Source organism: Polypterus senegalus, chromosome 6 (genome assembly GCF_016835505.1).
Source record: "Polypterus senegalus isolate Bchr_013 chromosome 6, ASM1683550v1, whole genome shotgun sequence".
Taxonomy (NCBI): Eukaryota; Metazoa; Chordata; class Cladistia; order Polypteriformes; family Polypteridae; genus Polypterus; species Polypterus senegalus.
The window spans coordinates 117745569-117761600 of NC_053159.1; the positions used below are offsets into that span (position 1 = coordinate 117745569).

General features: G+C 43.3%; 1 protein-coding gene across 1 annotated transcript in view; it reads right to left on the reverse strand.

Annotated features, from left to right (window-relative positions):
* Positions 1–14542, reverse strand: part of trarg1a (trafficking regulator of GLUT4 (SLC2A4) 1a) — an 18513-nt gene extending 3971 nt beyond the window's left edge. The window contains exons 1-2 of the mRNA XM_039756911.1: positions 13719–14542; positions 3050–3182 (exon numbers count right to left, since the gene is read on the reverse strand). Coding sequence (XP_039612845.1) covers positions 3050–3182; positions 13719–14108 — 523 coding nt within the window. The 5' untranslated portion in view covers positions 14109–14542. The remainder of the gene's footprint in view (positions 1–3049; positions 3183–13718) is intronic.
* Positions 14543–16032: the final 1490 nt, after the last annotated feature.

The window sequence follows — 16032 nt, forward strand, 5'->3', positions numbered from 1 at the left end:
TTAGCTCCCAGGTTTATGGGCCCTTATACGATTTTGAAGAGAGCGAGTCTGGTTTCTTACTGTTTAGCCATTCCTACACATTTTAGAATTCTTCATACTTTATATATTTCTTGATAAAAGTCAGTTCATTGTAGTCCAAATCAGAAATCAAAATCTGTGCCTCCTTCTTATCTAGTTTAACTGGAGGGAAGTGAGGAGTATGAAGCTCAAAGAATATTGGCTCGAATATATACGTTCGAGTTTTTCATTGCGTTGTATAATTTCGTTCTATTTGGCATTGAAATTAACATGCAAATATTTTTTAAACTTACACTTTTACTGCAAAACTTCATTAAAAACAATATTTTTAGTAAAATTTTCGTCAATATCGCATTGAATTTTGATTCTGTGTTTGGACTTACATTGTGATAATGCAACATATAACTTCCTGTGAGAGAATATCATTACTTTTTCTCTAATAAATAAACTGACTTTTTTGAATGTTTGTCTCTGTGATTTGTTAATTGTCTTTGCAAAATCTATTCTAACAGGAAATGGTTAACGTTTTAATACGAATGGCATATCAAAATCTCCTTTGGTGTCTAATGTTATTCTTGAATACATCATTCTTTCAACAGTGATTCGGGTGGTGAAAGACAGGACGTGTTAATGGTTGTAGTTATTCTTTGGAATATTGTAAGTTGATGTTTTCTGCATGATCACCACCAACTGTTTCAGCATAGTTTATTTATACGCATTTAACCAATTTGCCGTGTAACCGATCGACAGTTTTTGCGTTGATTTGTTTGACTTCATTGTACTCATTTCTTCTGTTGATATCCGTTCGGGATGAAATTCATCAATAAGATTTGGACATAATAAGTCTTCTTTAATTGGGAACTTAAAGTGAGGAAAACGTAAAAATTTATAAGAGCTGAGAGAGCAGGAAATGTGTCTGTCAAAAGTATTCACAAGAATGAGATGTGATTGGACCGTGTGCGTGTTTGAATATGGTTGAGAAGGGCGTGACTTGAAACAACTTCATGTCAAAAGTCTTGTCTCATGGGACTTGAAGAAATCTCTTCAAAAAAGTTTCATCTCGTTGCAGGATTTTTCATATAATAGAGAGATCTTTGTGTGGCACATTTCTTTTTATTATGGGTACTGCCCATAAGATGTAGGGGGTGTCAAGCTGCTGTTACGCACAATAACCAGGGGTGATTACCCCAAATCTATAAAGAGCAAAACTGTCCTCTTCCTCGTGGTCCAAGTTAATGGATTTGCCAAATGAATTACACTTAGGATTATGAGTGCTTCTGTTAAGACTTCCGGTGACAAATTGCTTTCTGTTTCCTGACTACTAAATATGTCATTCAATTTGGCCCCATGACTCGTACTGTCGTCTTTGATCTCATATCCTAAACTTTGCCTTTTAGGCCCCTGATTTCCCAGTTATCCTTGCTTCATTTTGCTTACAAGTCCATCTACTGATTCTGCTGTTCGTCCCTGTGTCCTCCTAGTGCGGTCATTAAATGAATATTCTGTCTGCTCCTAGCTTCTTCAGATTGCAATCATTTGCTATCATCAACCAGTCAAGAGGTCTTGTGGCCTCTAGTCTCCTTGGCCTCAATTTCTAGTTGGACAGAGGATCAGACATTCCAGGCATCTCTTAAATTTCTCCCCATAGATGCCCCAGTATTTCCATGATGGCATGTGCAGGACCTTTCATAAGGTCGGTCCATCTCTCTACTCTGGAGGTCTCCTGTGATTCTTCATTGTACGCTATCCTTGCTGCTTTCATGGTGCCCCTGTACTTGGCAAGCTCTTGCCAGTCATGCAACAACATTTCTTTATATAACAAATTTTCATACAAGCAATGTAGCTCAAAGTGCTTTACAAAATGTCAGTCTTTGCCACACTATACTGTATATTACTGTATATGCTAGCAGATAAATTCTCCCGCAGATAAGTTGGGACTTGATTTGACTTTCTGGTATTTTATAATGTCAGTCATATAAGTGAAATGCAGAAAACTCACGCTATTGGTCCAAAATATGATATGCTAACGCTCACCTGAGAGAGTAACCACGGAGCACACTGTTGGTTTTTTTTTATGCGCCAATGTGCTATATCAGCATGTGCTCCTTACCTCTCTGTCTCTCTCTCGCTCGAGCCCAGGTGACCACACGGCAAAACCCGAATTATTCTGAAGCGACGTTTGCACTGATTTGTGTGTCTCACACCCTCATACACCTTTACATTAAGAACATCGCTTATTATGATGGAGCATTCAATCAGAAGAAAATTAGAAGCTGGTTTTAAATTAAATATCGTTGAAGTAGCAAATAAAATAGGTAACTGCGCTGCTGCAACAAAATTCAATGTGTCTGAGAAACTGATGCAAGATTGGAGGAAGCAAGAAGATGTAAAAATAAAATTAAGTGTTGCATTTTTGAACGGGTATATAAGTCGGGGTCTGATTTTTATGATCGATTTTTTGGGTTTCAAGACCCGACTTATACGTGAGTGTATACGGTAATCTGTTGATTGATTGGTAACACTGGGTTAATGAACACCTTGACAGATATTTAAGACATTTACCAAATAAGTTCCAAATTATCCATTTACATTGACAATTTACTATGTAAGCTATACATTTCCCATATATACCTGATATTTAATACTATTTGCCAAGATAGTGTGATATTTGCCAATTTGTACAGAAACACCAATTGAATACTTTTTTTTTTATTTAAATATTTAACTTCAAATAAATATAGCAAAAGGAATAGCACATACCTTTTGATGGTTGAGATGAAGCTGAATGTGGCTGTATGTAACTACTGTACATCAGACTAACGTCCAACCCTGCTGATTTCTGCCTAATGCCTGATGCTGCTGGAAATGGCTTCACCCTCACAACTCTGCATTCAGTAAGTGCTTTTACATGATTAAACCGATTGATTACTTGTTTTCTAATCACTGATGGTGGTATTAAACAGCAAATCAATTTGTTGGATAATGTTTTCCATATTTTTTAGATTTTGATTATTTGTTAATCAACACTTACCTGTGAAATTCAGGACGATGTAAAGAGTAATGATGATGATTCCAAGCACTATGGAAACGATGCTCAGAAGTCTGGCAAGCAGTCCCAGCCTCCGTGCACCATCCACATCACCCTGCTGCAAGCTGTACCTGGACTAGAGGAAGACAAGGAGTCACTGGGTGTGTGCATGAAGACTCAATGTTTTTACTGTACAGTATATACATTAATGTTCATTAAACTATACTCTAAAGAACCCCCAAGAGGTTTAGATGGCATTTCAGGGGTTGCGACAAAGAGGAAGACTGTATGGCGATTCAATATGTATTGACCTGAGCCACAGCACCATACGTCGCCACAGGTCTACACCAGTAGATTCAGGGCAGAAATGACATCCTCACATGTCTGGACCCGCAGTTTAGTCATAAACGTGTATATGTCGTCACAAATCAAATTGATTGACATGCTAACCGCACCAAACCATAACCTTAACAAAAATAACTCCTTTTATTAACTATTTCTCTTACACATTAATCATACTAACCCCTAACCTTAACTTCGGTCCTGTGACTGCTGCCGTAGACCTGCAGTGACTTATGGTGCTCTGGCTCTGCTGTTGGATTTTAATGGGTGTGGGGGGTTTCACCAAAACTGAGTGAAGTGCGTTATCCGACTTCATCATGGTCTTATCGGTGTCTTGCAGTGTCACGTCATTTGTAGGTCCTTTATTAATTATTGCTCCTGTTCTGTCATGTGAAAAGAATCGAGCGTTACACGCGTAATTGTCACCTGGAAATGCGGAAGTTCGGAATAATTTTTTTTTTTTTTTTATAAAGAGAATGGAATTTGGTCTTGTTGTGCAAGTCCTGATTTGTGAATGGTTGGTGATTTTGAGGTTTTACTGACATTTTTGCCAGAAGACGAGGGGGACTGAAATGGATGCAACACCTGCTTCTTCCACTCTGCCCGTCTCTCCTGTCGGTGGTCCTGGCAATAGTGCTCAATTTTATAAGGCATATCTGATTATGGGTTCTTTATAAATTTTTATATATTGTTTCTTTAGTTTTATATATTATACTAGTAACGGTGCACTGCACAGAATACACTTGACTTGAGTATTCCTAGTTTTCCTCATCTTTCTCTCTACGTTTAGCATTCATTTGCTCAGAGGTCGATGCGCTTGCTGCTTCCTGAACAGCTCTTCTTTTCTCCACCCTAACGGCCTGCTTCTTCTCTTCTTTAATCAGCATCTTTTTGCGTTAAAACTGATTAAGTCTGTGTTTGTGTTGCAATTACTTAGTTCATTTTCTTTAATTTTTCACTTAAGCTGGCACTTAAGTCTTCAATCTGCCTCAAGAATGATGTAACATATGAAGAAGTAGGGAAAGTGACAGCGAACATGGTAGGGATGATAATGGCGCCCGTACACATGCGCCGCATGGCTGCCCTGCTGGCTGCTGCTGAGAGTTGATTCTAGAATAAAAAACAATAAAAATAAAAAGAGGAATAACCTTGGAAGTCAATCATCACCCAAAAGCGGACAGCAGATTTCACGTAGTATATGTGTACCAAGTTTCAGGTCAAACAGTCCAACCCTAGATTGTCAGTCGAGTGTCTAAACTTCACAGGGGTGACACATTTACAAGATTACCGAGATTTATAGCTAAATTTTATGCATGTAGTTTTTTTTTTAGTTTAATTTGTTCACCCGCAGTACTGTATGTGGTTTAAAAATTAGAAATCTGACTTCTTCATCTTGTTACTTTTGTAGTGGGAGCAAACATAAATCAAAAAGTGTCTAGGGCTCCGGTGCAAGGAAAACTTTGATCTAAAGCAAAGCTGTAAAATGCATCCACCTATTGGCCTAAATGTTTTCTGAATTCAAAGTGAGCCCTCAAAAGAAAGCACAGCAACAGTAAAAGATGGCTTCTCTTTTCACTAATGGTATGTACATGGAAAATTACACCTTGGGTGCACGCAAGACCCTTAAGTATCTTTGCCATTGTCCAATGTAAACAATGTGAAAAACATCCATGGGGCTTAAAAAAAAAAGAACATCCGGTGTTACTCGTGTTGCACAATCCACATGTCAGTTAGCCAGTTGTATGCTTAAACTGTCCATGCTTTGGTAAAACCTTATTGGTTACTTCTGGAAAAATCCTAAGCGGGAAACACAAAATCACATGACCCTGCACTTTTGAACTGAGGAGGCGAGAGTCCCATTTGCTGCTGTATAACATTGGTCACCATTGGATTGGCTTCTGTTGGATCATAAACATTTTTATTTGTTTTGCATGAAGACGTGAGATTTTTTTTTCTCGGTCAACAGTGCAAACAACATGGGGGTAAGTAACTCAAAAATATTTTTCTTTGTGTGTAAGGGGCATCAATAACCCCCTTCACGTTCATGAAAACATACATTTTAATATCACCTGTATTGAATTAAAAAAAAAAAAAGGTCAGCAAGGCTTTTGTGCGTTAGGCTAACCGTGCGTGAGAGTGCAGGTCGGCTTGCACAGCAGCTGCAAAGGGAGCCTTGTGCTCAATGATGGTACCAGCTCTTTGGAGCAGGTTAGATAATGGATGAATGGATAGTTTTTTCAGTAACTGGTATAGCTGTTTGTTTTGTTCTTTTTTTTAATTCGTGATCTTATTTGTTTCAGTCAAAACATAAGTAGATAGACCATTTTATGAAGGTGGCAACTGTTTAGAAAAGCATAACATCTGGTAGTGAACCTACATGCTTTGTGATAAGGATTGTTTTTAACCACCCCAGAGTTCAACTTGCACGATTTTTCCATCAGTACGCTGCTTTGTCCATAATCAAATATTACTTAAGGCATACATGTAAAAAGCAAAGATAAAATGATAATGTAGCCAGTCACGCTTTAATCAGATGAACTCGTTTGTTAGGAGGTGGGCGGTCGAAATATTTAGATTAAGGGAAGTGTGAAAGAGCCTAACGCAATGTTCAAAAGCAGATGGGAAGAAATGAGGCGAGTGAACGGTGGAGGAGAGTCGTGCCTAAAGAATAATATTTCATAAGCACAATAAAAATAATAACAGAGGCGGCACGGCGGTTCACTTTAAAGTCTCAGTCCGGTGTGTGTGGGTTTTCCTCCCACATCCCAAAGATGCACAGGTTTGGAAAACCGGAGACTGTAATGTAAGTTGGTATGTGCATGGATGTGTCCTACAAGTTTCATAGATGGGTGAGTGAGTGAATGCATGAAATTATTCTTTCTATAAAAGAATATTTGTGCTGTTAACAGATAAAGGTATGATGGATGAATAGATGTGTGAGTGAGTGAATGAATGAAATTATTGATTTAATAAAGGAATATTTGTGCTGTTAACTATCAGTTTTCCAAGCAAATCGTTTGTTAACTGGATTGGTTCTGGTGGCCAGTGTGGGGTTTCTTCCAGGTGGCACGCCCTGCCTTCGGGTTGAAGAGAGAGGTGTAGCTTGTTGTTTGTGGCCTGTTCATCTCTTAATGGCATTTTGTGTGCACACATTTAGGCCACAGGTGGAGACTGAACAGACAGCGAGCGCAGCATTAGCGTCAGTTTGCTCTTCTAGCCTCCGTTCATGGCTTTCCTGTCCTGTCTGATTTCCTGGTGGCCAATCAGTGGAGCGCCATTCAGAAAACTTGAGAATTTTGTTTTGTAAGCAATTAAGCTTTTCTAGAATACTGGCAAATAATTTTGGGCCACACAACAGTGAGTGCTGCTGCTTCTCATTTATTAGTGTAAAGTTTTCAAGTTCTTTGTACATGTCCCTCAGTTAAAACCCTCACACACTGGTTCTGCCTACCCCCAAAGGTTGATCGTCAACTCTTAGTTGAACCCATGTGCGTACAGATCTACGCAGATGAAGGCCCTGCAATGCACTAGTGCTCTGGATTGGGCTGCTTCTGGTGTTGCACCCAGTTTTTCCAAGTTAGGCACGTTTCTTGTGACTCTGAATTGGATGAAGCAGGTCTGAGAATGCTACGCTATGAATAAAAAAAAAAAAAATCAGGTTGATGTTATATAATAAAGTGTAAAATGGCACACAAGAAGATGACCGTATTGGAAATGCAAAGTTCTCAGCTCTCCATTTTAACAGTTATTTCATTTATCTATCGGTATCCTCAATCTAAAGTTTAGTTTGTTTGCTCCTTTCTTCCATCCATTAACTTCTCTAACTGCATGATTTAAGGGTTTGCCTATCCCAGAAGCATTAGCTGCAAGACATAACTAACACTGGGTCGGAGATGCCAGGATCATGCCAGGGCAAAGTCAGTCACGCTGGGCCTATGTGACTTGTACAATCTACCCACTGTATGGATGAAGGTGGCTGATGAGAAGTCGCCCACGGCTAATGTAAATTTTAGAAAATATTAGAATCATATTTCTCTAGCGTCGGACCCTGCTAATGGTTGGACGAATTGTATTATTCTGCTGTCAGCGCCTGCCCCAAAGTTCTGATTTGTGCAGTGAAGCTCTAAAAAGGTCATGTAATTTTTCTAACCCGTTTAATCCAGGCTAGGGTCACCCTGGGGACTTTCCTAGCCAGCATTGGTTGCCAGTCCTTTGCAGGACAAACACACACGGGCCAATTTAGTGTTACAACTTCACCTAACCTGCATGGCTTTGGACAGTGGAGTTAGGTTAACCCCCCCACAGACACAGGGGAGAACATGCAAACTGCACACAGGGAGTAACTGGAACACAAACTCGTCTCCTTACTACAAGGACGCAGCACTCTTAAGAATAATAACGATAATAAATCATCACATTTATATAGTGCTTTTACATAGATGAGAGGGGAGCAACTTCAACCAACACCAATGTGTAGCACCCACCTGGATGATGTGACAGCAGCCATTATTGTGCCAGCATGCTCACCACACATTAGCTGTTAGGTGGTGTGAGAGAGCATGCTAGGTGGGGATAAGGGGGTCAGAATGTACAGAGCCATGGTGAGCACTTTTTTTAGCTAGGAGAAGCCCAGGGAACTTTTATGACCACACAGAGTCAGAGCCTCGGTTTTACGCCTCATCCAAAGGACGGCGCCATTTTTACAGCATGGTCTCCCCATCACTGCACTGGGGCATTGGGATCCACATGCAGATCACAGGGTAAGCGCCCCCTGCTGGCCTTGACAACATCTCTCCCAACAGCAAGCAACCCAAGCTTTTTCCTAGATGTTCTCCCATCTAAGTACTGGCTGGGCCCAAATGTGCTTAGCTTCAGGTGGGTTACCTGTTCTGAAGTGCATGTGGTATTGGTGTTCTCTACCACTGTGGCACCCACACTAAAACATGCTGTATAAAAATTTAATTGACTTTCTTCTTGAAAGTCTAGGAAAGAACAGGGGTGATGGAAAATGACGTATAGTCTAATCTACCACCATCATCAAATCCACCAGTACTGACAAGCCAGGCCATGTTTAGGAGTATGTATGCCATTACTCCCAGTCGCTGCCTGCTTTACGGCATGCAATGCTGCTTTCCATCCCGACAGGGTTAGTTAAGTAAAAAAAAGTGCCTTCTCCTTGGAGTGAACACATTTCTTTCAATACTGGTCCCTTTAAGTCTCACCATTCGTGTAACGGCACTCAGCTCATCATGCCAGTAAGGCAGATAGACAGAACACAAATGCCTCTTCCCCCCGCGTTCTGCACCAAAATGCCTGCTGCACAATAATCACATCCATTAGTGTGGGCCCCACCCTCTGCCAACCATTACAGCTTACATTAAGAAATCAATAATAGGAAACTCAAGCCGCAGTGAAGCACATGTACTAGCAAAGTCCAGGAAGCAGCCTGTCATGCAGCTCTGGAGCTCTCCCTTTCAACCCCTTCACCTTTAGATGCCTCACCAGTAAGGGAAAGGCGCAACTTGGGGTGTCCATTTAGGAACATTTGTGAATCCATCATAAGTGCTTACACAATCCAGTGTTTCCTGTCCACACCAACTGAAGCTCAGAGTCTTGACTAGTGACCCAAGGGCTCTGAACACATGGCCATCTAAATAACCTCAACAAAGAAGATGAACTGTTCAAGTCATCTGCCTTGTAATCACAGAACTTTAAAAAGTCTGACTGGTGCAGATCCTCTCATGATTCTGCTCAGCCGAACAAGTACCCCTACAGCTCTGGAGTAATAGGCTGGAGCCATTATAGTGCTTAAAGTCTGGTCAGGAATACCCTGCAACTGTCATGCAGTTCTTATCAGTAACAACAGAATAGCAGTCTTGAAGGGATGACCAGAGACCCCCCACAGTGCTCAAGGGTCTGACCATGACTAGCATGCAGTGGTCTTTAAGATTTGACCAGAATCTTCTTTCTGGAGGTCTGATGTCATGGAAGTTTAATCAGTGGCCCTCCCAGCTCTGGAAGACTGACCATGCAAATCGAAGTCCCAGCTCTCAGCAGCAATATAGATCTACTCAATGCCCTCCATAGTTCTGGACATTTAAATATGAGCATGTGAGAGTTACATTGGATGTCTGACCAGTAACAGCAGTGCCACCTGCTTGGTTAGCTTTGAGGTTTACTGATGAGCTGGGTGTGATTCTCGTGGAGGTCTGGCCATGAGTACTACACAATTTTCTTTGGGGTACCAGCAGACTCTTCACTCCAGAGGTATAGAAGCAAATGTCATGTTTGGTGGCCATCACAGAAGTTACAATACAAGCAAGGAGCGATAATTTTTGAGGTCTAACTGGCAACAGAAATGCAAACATCAGTGACTGCTTCACGCTACTAGAAGTCTGATGGACAGCAACATGTGATCATCATCAAGGGATAACTGTAAGCAGGATGTGGATGGCGGTGGTCAACTGTCTTAGAGGTCAGATCATTATTAGCAGTGTATCGGCCTTGAGGTTTTGACCGGGGCCTTCACATTTCTGAAGGTCAGGCCACAGGTAGCATTCAATGGTCTTTGAGGTGTATGGAAATGTGCTGAATGTTTGGTCTGTGACCTCACAAATCTGGCTCTTCACTGTGCAACTGAGATGGAGATCTAACCTGAGCCTTCATATTTACTTATATACAGAACTGATAGTGAGTATGTAACTGCACTGGAGGTCAGACCATGAGCCTTTTGTGTCACATGTAGGAGGCCTGACCATCCCCACTAGTGTTACTGCCTTGGAGGGCTGAGCTGCCCCACCCACTCGGAAGGTCTATGGTACCTGACAACGGTAGATTTCCTTCCCATACCCCTCACAGGTCTGGAGCTTATCAGCAAAACTCAAACAAACTGATCATTTTCTTCTTACTTTTACACAAATTCTTAGCAAACTACAGGCCAAGACCACTGGCGGGTTAACTTTACAATGTGCCATTTGGTGCAGCCAGCGATACAAACTATTTTTTTCATTTTTTAAACTAAACAAAACCTGGAGCTGGTTTGAAGATTGTCACTGTGAAATAATCAAAAATGTTAATTTGCAACAATCAAAACGTCCCGCTATATGTCATAACAAGACCGGATTTTGGTGGTCTCTAGGTTAGACTGAACAGTCCTTGCTGGATGTGAGACTATTCTTGCCTTGTTATTTTGATGTTTTCAATTTAATGCTGTCTAGTGAGTCTGCTGTTTTTAAAAGAAAAAAAGTAAATATTTGTCATCTGCACAAAGAGCTTTCACTTCTGTAAATACAAAGCTGGACTTGAATTGGTAGGATCAGATAGCGGGTAGAGCGTGATAAAGCGGTGCAGGAAGGCTGACTTTGAGCAGGTGTGCGGGGTTCCATGCGCAATGGGAGACCTGAGCTAAAATAGAGACAGCTGTCAACACAAGGAGAGCCGGATGTCCAGGCAACCACTACAGTATCACACGGGATGGCTGAGTCAAAGTCAGAGCCTCATGCAGGAAGACCATTAGGACCGACAGAGGAAGGGTGGGTCACCATTGCGGTGCCACATCACACTTAAGACCTTGCACATGGGCATAGGTGGGATTATGCATAAGGGTCCTACTTATGAGGGTCAAATGCCAAAACACACAGATAGAACAGCGAGATCTGAGAGAAAGGCCCAGGTCATGCTGTCATTGACCCCTCAGTGATTTCTGCTAGGGTCTCAGTCAGTAAAGTTACATTACTATAAAAGATTATCACAAGGTCACTGCATGTGTCCCAAATCAGACTAACTGCCACCACGAGGGTTGCACTCAGCAGTAGCCATACTACAACAATTTTTCAATCATGGAATGCAGGAACACCAAAAAAAATAAATAAATAAACATATACTCATAACACCACAAGGGTCCTGCAAGGCAGAGCAGGGTCACTAAAACAGGCCCTCTCACAATGTTAGGATCTCTACAATGGTCAAGTTACTGCTGCCCTCTTACCAAGCAGCCTGTCATTCCCAAATTAAACAGCTGGACAGCTACAATACCCCACTGTAAGAAGACGGTGTCAGCACAGCAGTCCAGCAGAGGATCGGACGGCTGCTAAAGGTATTTTTAAGAGGATGCCGCCTTCTGGAGAGACCTATGCAGCAGATCGGTAAAACTCCAAGTGTGTCATACAAGACCGTGAGATGACTACTGGACTCCCAGTGATGAAGACCATCAGTGCACGTGACACCTGTGCAGCGTGAGAGACTCCGTACACACGGGTGCGGCCACCAAAGATGTCCAAGGAGGAATGACACTGTTGAGCAACAACAGAATGGTAAGGCTCTGGCTTGAGGTGGGCTAGGTCACATTAACTTTAAATAAGCAAAAACCATGGACCCAGCTACTAGTAACAGCAACCGCAGGGCAATCTGCGTAACACTAGCCAGCAGGCAGTTATTGCAAATATATTTGAACACTGGCTCATCATTTGGTAAATAGGAGGGCAAAGTTTATCAGGGCAACTTAAACGTTTTTCTGGACCCCTCTATCACTATATCCACATATCACTATCTCCTTTCTCAGTCTGGATACAAAGTAAGCATGGCACAGATAAGTAACTGTAAAAAAAAAAAAAAGCTGACCAAAAAATAACAAGTCCAAAGATGGACACTAACTGGGCCAATCCAGCTGCCATCCAGCGTGGCTTCATTCAACTGGGCATGCAGTGTGAACCGTCTCTTACTAAGGTGCAGGGTCACCATGAGAGATCTACAGTACAGCAAGACTCTATCGCTAAATCTGTTGCATGGCAGAGGACAACTTGGAAAGGCGAGGATGCTGTATCAATCCACACTAGAAAAGCAAAATTTGTAATCATAATGGAGGTCATTATTACAGCAGGCCCGGGACATTAACCCAATTCAGTACAGGATGGTGGGCTCACTTGAATAACCTGGACATTAAAACACACCCAGTCTTTCAGAGATGGGTCATTTTAACATTCCCATGTCAAAAGCTGGGTTACCTTAACAGCTATGTACTGGACACTAGGTCACTATAATATTATATGTGTGTTTTAGGGACGGATCATTATAATGGCTGCATATATACTTTGAAGGCAAGTTCTTAATAACAATCAAATATAATAAGGCCGAGTCACCATAACAGTCCAGTGAATGACGACTGACCTTTAGAACACCAATATAATTTCAGGAGACCTGGTTCATCATAAAGCACCACTGCTGGAGGGCTCGGCCATTCTAACAGTCCAGCAGTCAACAGTCAACACAGGAGAGTTGGGTCACCATTGATAAGGGCTGAGTTACTGCATCAGTATAAAGCCAAAAAAAAACATGATTCATGAGCGCTGCACCATTTTAAGACGATACCTCCGCTATTTTAATATCATTAAAGAAGAGTTAAGTGACAGTAAATGCCCAGTACAAGACAACTGGGATTAGGTCACTTTAACAGTCCCAATACAGGATAGATGGCTCACCAAAATCACCCAGTACAGAAGGTCTGGATTACTATAAAAGTCTCCAGATGCCTGTGATATTATAGCTCTCTTATTCAGGCTGGTTGAGTTCTTATGACAGTCCAGTACTGGATGGATGGGTCACTACAGTAAATTGCCACACGGCACTGCGCCCATCCAATACAGGCGGTCTGGGCTACTCTAACTACTACAGTGCCTCTTCAGCTCCCATTACTTCCAGTCACTTAGTCCTTCCTTAAACAGCTAAGTGATATATTTTAACAACTCAAATCAAAGGCCAAGGTGGTCACCAAAACTGTGTGCTTTATCTGGGCTCTGGGTGAGATATTCCAATTAATATTACTGTAAGAACCACTGCGCCCCGACCCCCCAGTGATCCAAAAAATACTTGATCCTTGTATTTTAACAGCCTAAGCAGGTTGGCGGCTGTATGAATCAAAGCTTTCCGACATTTCCAGAATTCATGCCAGGAGATGAGCCTATTGTTTGAATGATACAAAATGAAAAATGTTATCTTTACTTAAATAAACTTGAATATAGCAAACATATTTAGCAAATTCGTACTTTTAGGAAAACTTTAAAGTTTCCACTTGTATTAAGTGGATTTGTGCGGTCCTCTAACGCACAGTTCTGCTTTGGAGCCTGGAGCTGGTGGGCCGACTAGGCGGTGGACGCGGAGGAGTTCGACTCTCCCCAAATTCTCAAGATCCGCACTTTGATTTTCAGTGCTTGGCCTGCCTTTCGCTCTTAGCCTGACTGGTCAACTGCTTCAGGCAATAAACGGATGTGCTGATTGGCTGCTGGCCACAGTGCGGACCGCTGCGCAGCGAAACCCCCAAAAGCGCACAACTCACCATAATGGAGTAGACGAGCCCAACGATGTTGACGGGCCAAATCGGACAGAAGCACGACAGGATGGCCAGAATCAGGTAGTCCCTGGGTCTTTGATTTTCCTGCGCCGTGTTCCCGCTGGACGATGCCCGCGCCAAGCTCACTCTGGATGGAGACAGCTGGGGGTCCCCGAGCTGCCCCGAGGAGCTGGACCTGAACTGCATGCCGTGTCCATTCTGGTCCGACTCTTGCATGCTGACCGAATACGAGTCGGGCGACTTGAGACCGTTTTCGCCTTTCGCCTCAGAAGCAGCGTTTAAAAGTTTGTCCGTTTCCTGAGAGTCGGTGGGGAGGCTCGAGCCACCGCCCCCGAGACTTTCTTTCTCAAAATGCGCGTCCGTGTTGATGGCCATTGTCAGACGAACTCCGTGATGAACCACCGCTGGGCTCGGTGACTACTAAAAGCAAACGAGACCCTGGAGAAGGAGGGATGTGCGCGCCGCAGAGCTGCTCCCAGACTTACGTAACGTGCCTCATAGTGCTCGAGGGTCCCCTGAGCCGCACAACCAGTCCGGAGGGTGTTTGCGTGACAGCCTGGGTCCCGCGGCGTTTGTGCAGGGAAATCCCTCTGGAAGGCGGTAGGAGCGGGGGAGTAGCGGAGCCGAGGGATGCTGCCCTGCCGTGCACTCCGGGGCGCCCTGGACCCTCCTCGGGCAGGTGGTGATGCCGGGACGAGTCAGCGAAATGAAACTGGAGAGACGAACAGAGAGGAAGGGAGAGATGGTGGAGGAGGGGGGGTGGGACGAGAGCTGGGAAACAGAGCGCCCGCCGAGAGTGAGGACAGAACAGGGAGAGCCACGGAATATACAAGGAGGGCCCACCCCGCCCATCATACCACTGAAGCCCCGGGTGATGATTCTGTGGTGATTAATTAGCCCCAAACCCCCCCAACACACACACACACACACACACACACACACACACGCTCATAAGTCTACCCAGCCTGCTCCTGCCAGAGGTGACCGTCCATCTTCCTGCTGCTACCTCCTGACATCTCCCCCAAAGCTCCAAGTGGCTGACTTAGCCGGCTTTACGCAGTGCCCAGCATCATTATTGGTTGACGTTTTCCATTGTTTGTGGTGAGGCGCTACATACCATCCCACGGGCGGCTTTCCTGTCAAGCTGGGGTGCAGGGCATTTGGATAGGAGGCGAGGGCAACTAAATACCAATATATGCTAAAAATGTATTTATACTGATTCATCATTGGGTGAACAGATAACCATTTTGAGTGAGCACTACCCAGCCCCCACCCACCTGTAACCAGACCCCTAATTACCAGTTAGTTTTCTTGCAGTCGCCTTCCTACTTATGATGACATGATGCATAAATGTGCCAACCCTCAGCTTCTAGAAGGTACGTCTTTATTTGGGTGGGTGCACTTAATTGTCCCACCCACTTCTATCACACCGCCTTGATGCCTGTTGGTGTCCAATTGGAAAGACAAAACAGAAATGTAACCAGTTGTGTCTGAAATGCCACAAGTCGTTTTGGCTAGAAGTGCCAGGTAAGTACAGTAATAATCACAATATTTCTCGTGTACCCTTCTTGATAATTTAATACATGTCACTCCTCTACTCCTGGTTAATTTAATACCCCATTAATACCCCCATCTTGATCTTTCAGTGTTAAAACTTTGCATGTGCTGTGTCATCCCTCTGCTCCCAATCCTAATGCTCTCACGTCATCTGATGGATGTTTATTAACCAGCGCCATTCCTTCACACTTAATACCCTGTGTGGCACCCCTTCAGGCTAATAATGGACCTGTGTGCCTCACTGTGCTTCCTCTCCATTTGTAGCGTTTCTCCTGCACCAGCTTTAGCACTTGTATTGAACGGGTGTATTTAATTGTGCCACCTCATACTTCAGTATTAATACTTTGAATGGCTGATATATTTAAATGACTAAATCCTGAGCTGGGTTGCGACGGAGCTGGAGCCAACCCCAGCATGCATAGAGAGTGTAAGGCAGGAACAACCCCAGGACATGACGCCTGTCCATCTCAGGGTGAGCACACGCACAAACACACACACACGGGGCCAGTTAGCGACTCCAATCCCCCTAACCTGAGGAAACTGCAGACACGAGGAAAAAATGCAGACTCCACATAGAAAGCACCTGGGATGTGAACTCCGTCTCCATACTGGGAGGCAACAGCACTGCCATTGCGTCTCTGGACTACCTACCTTCAGTCTTAATAGTTCTTCTGCACCACCTTCCCACCTTAGTCCTCCACTGCCTAATGTGTGGATATATTTAAGTGCGGAATTCCCTCCC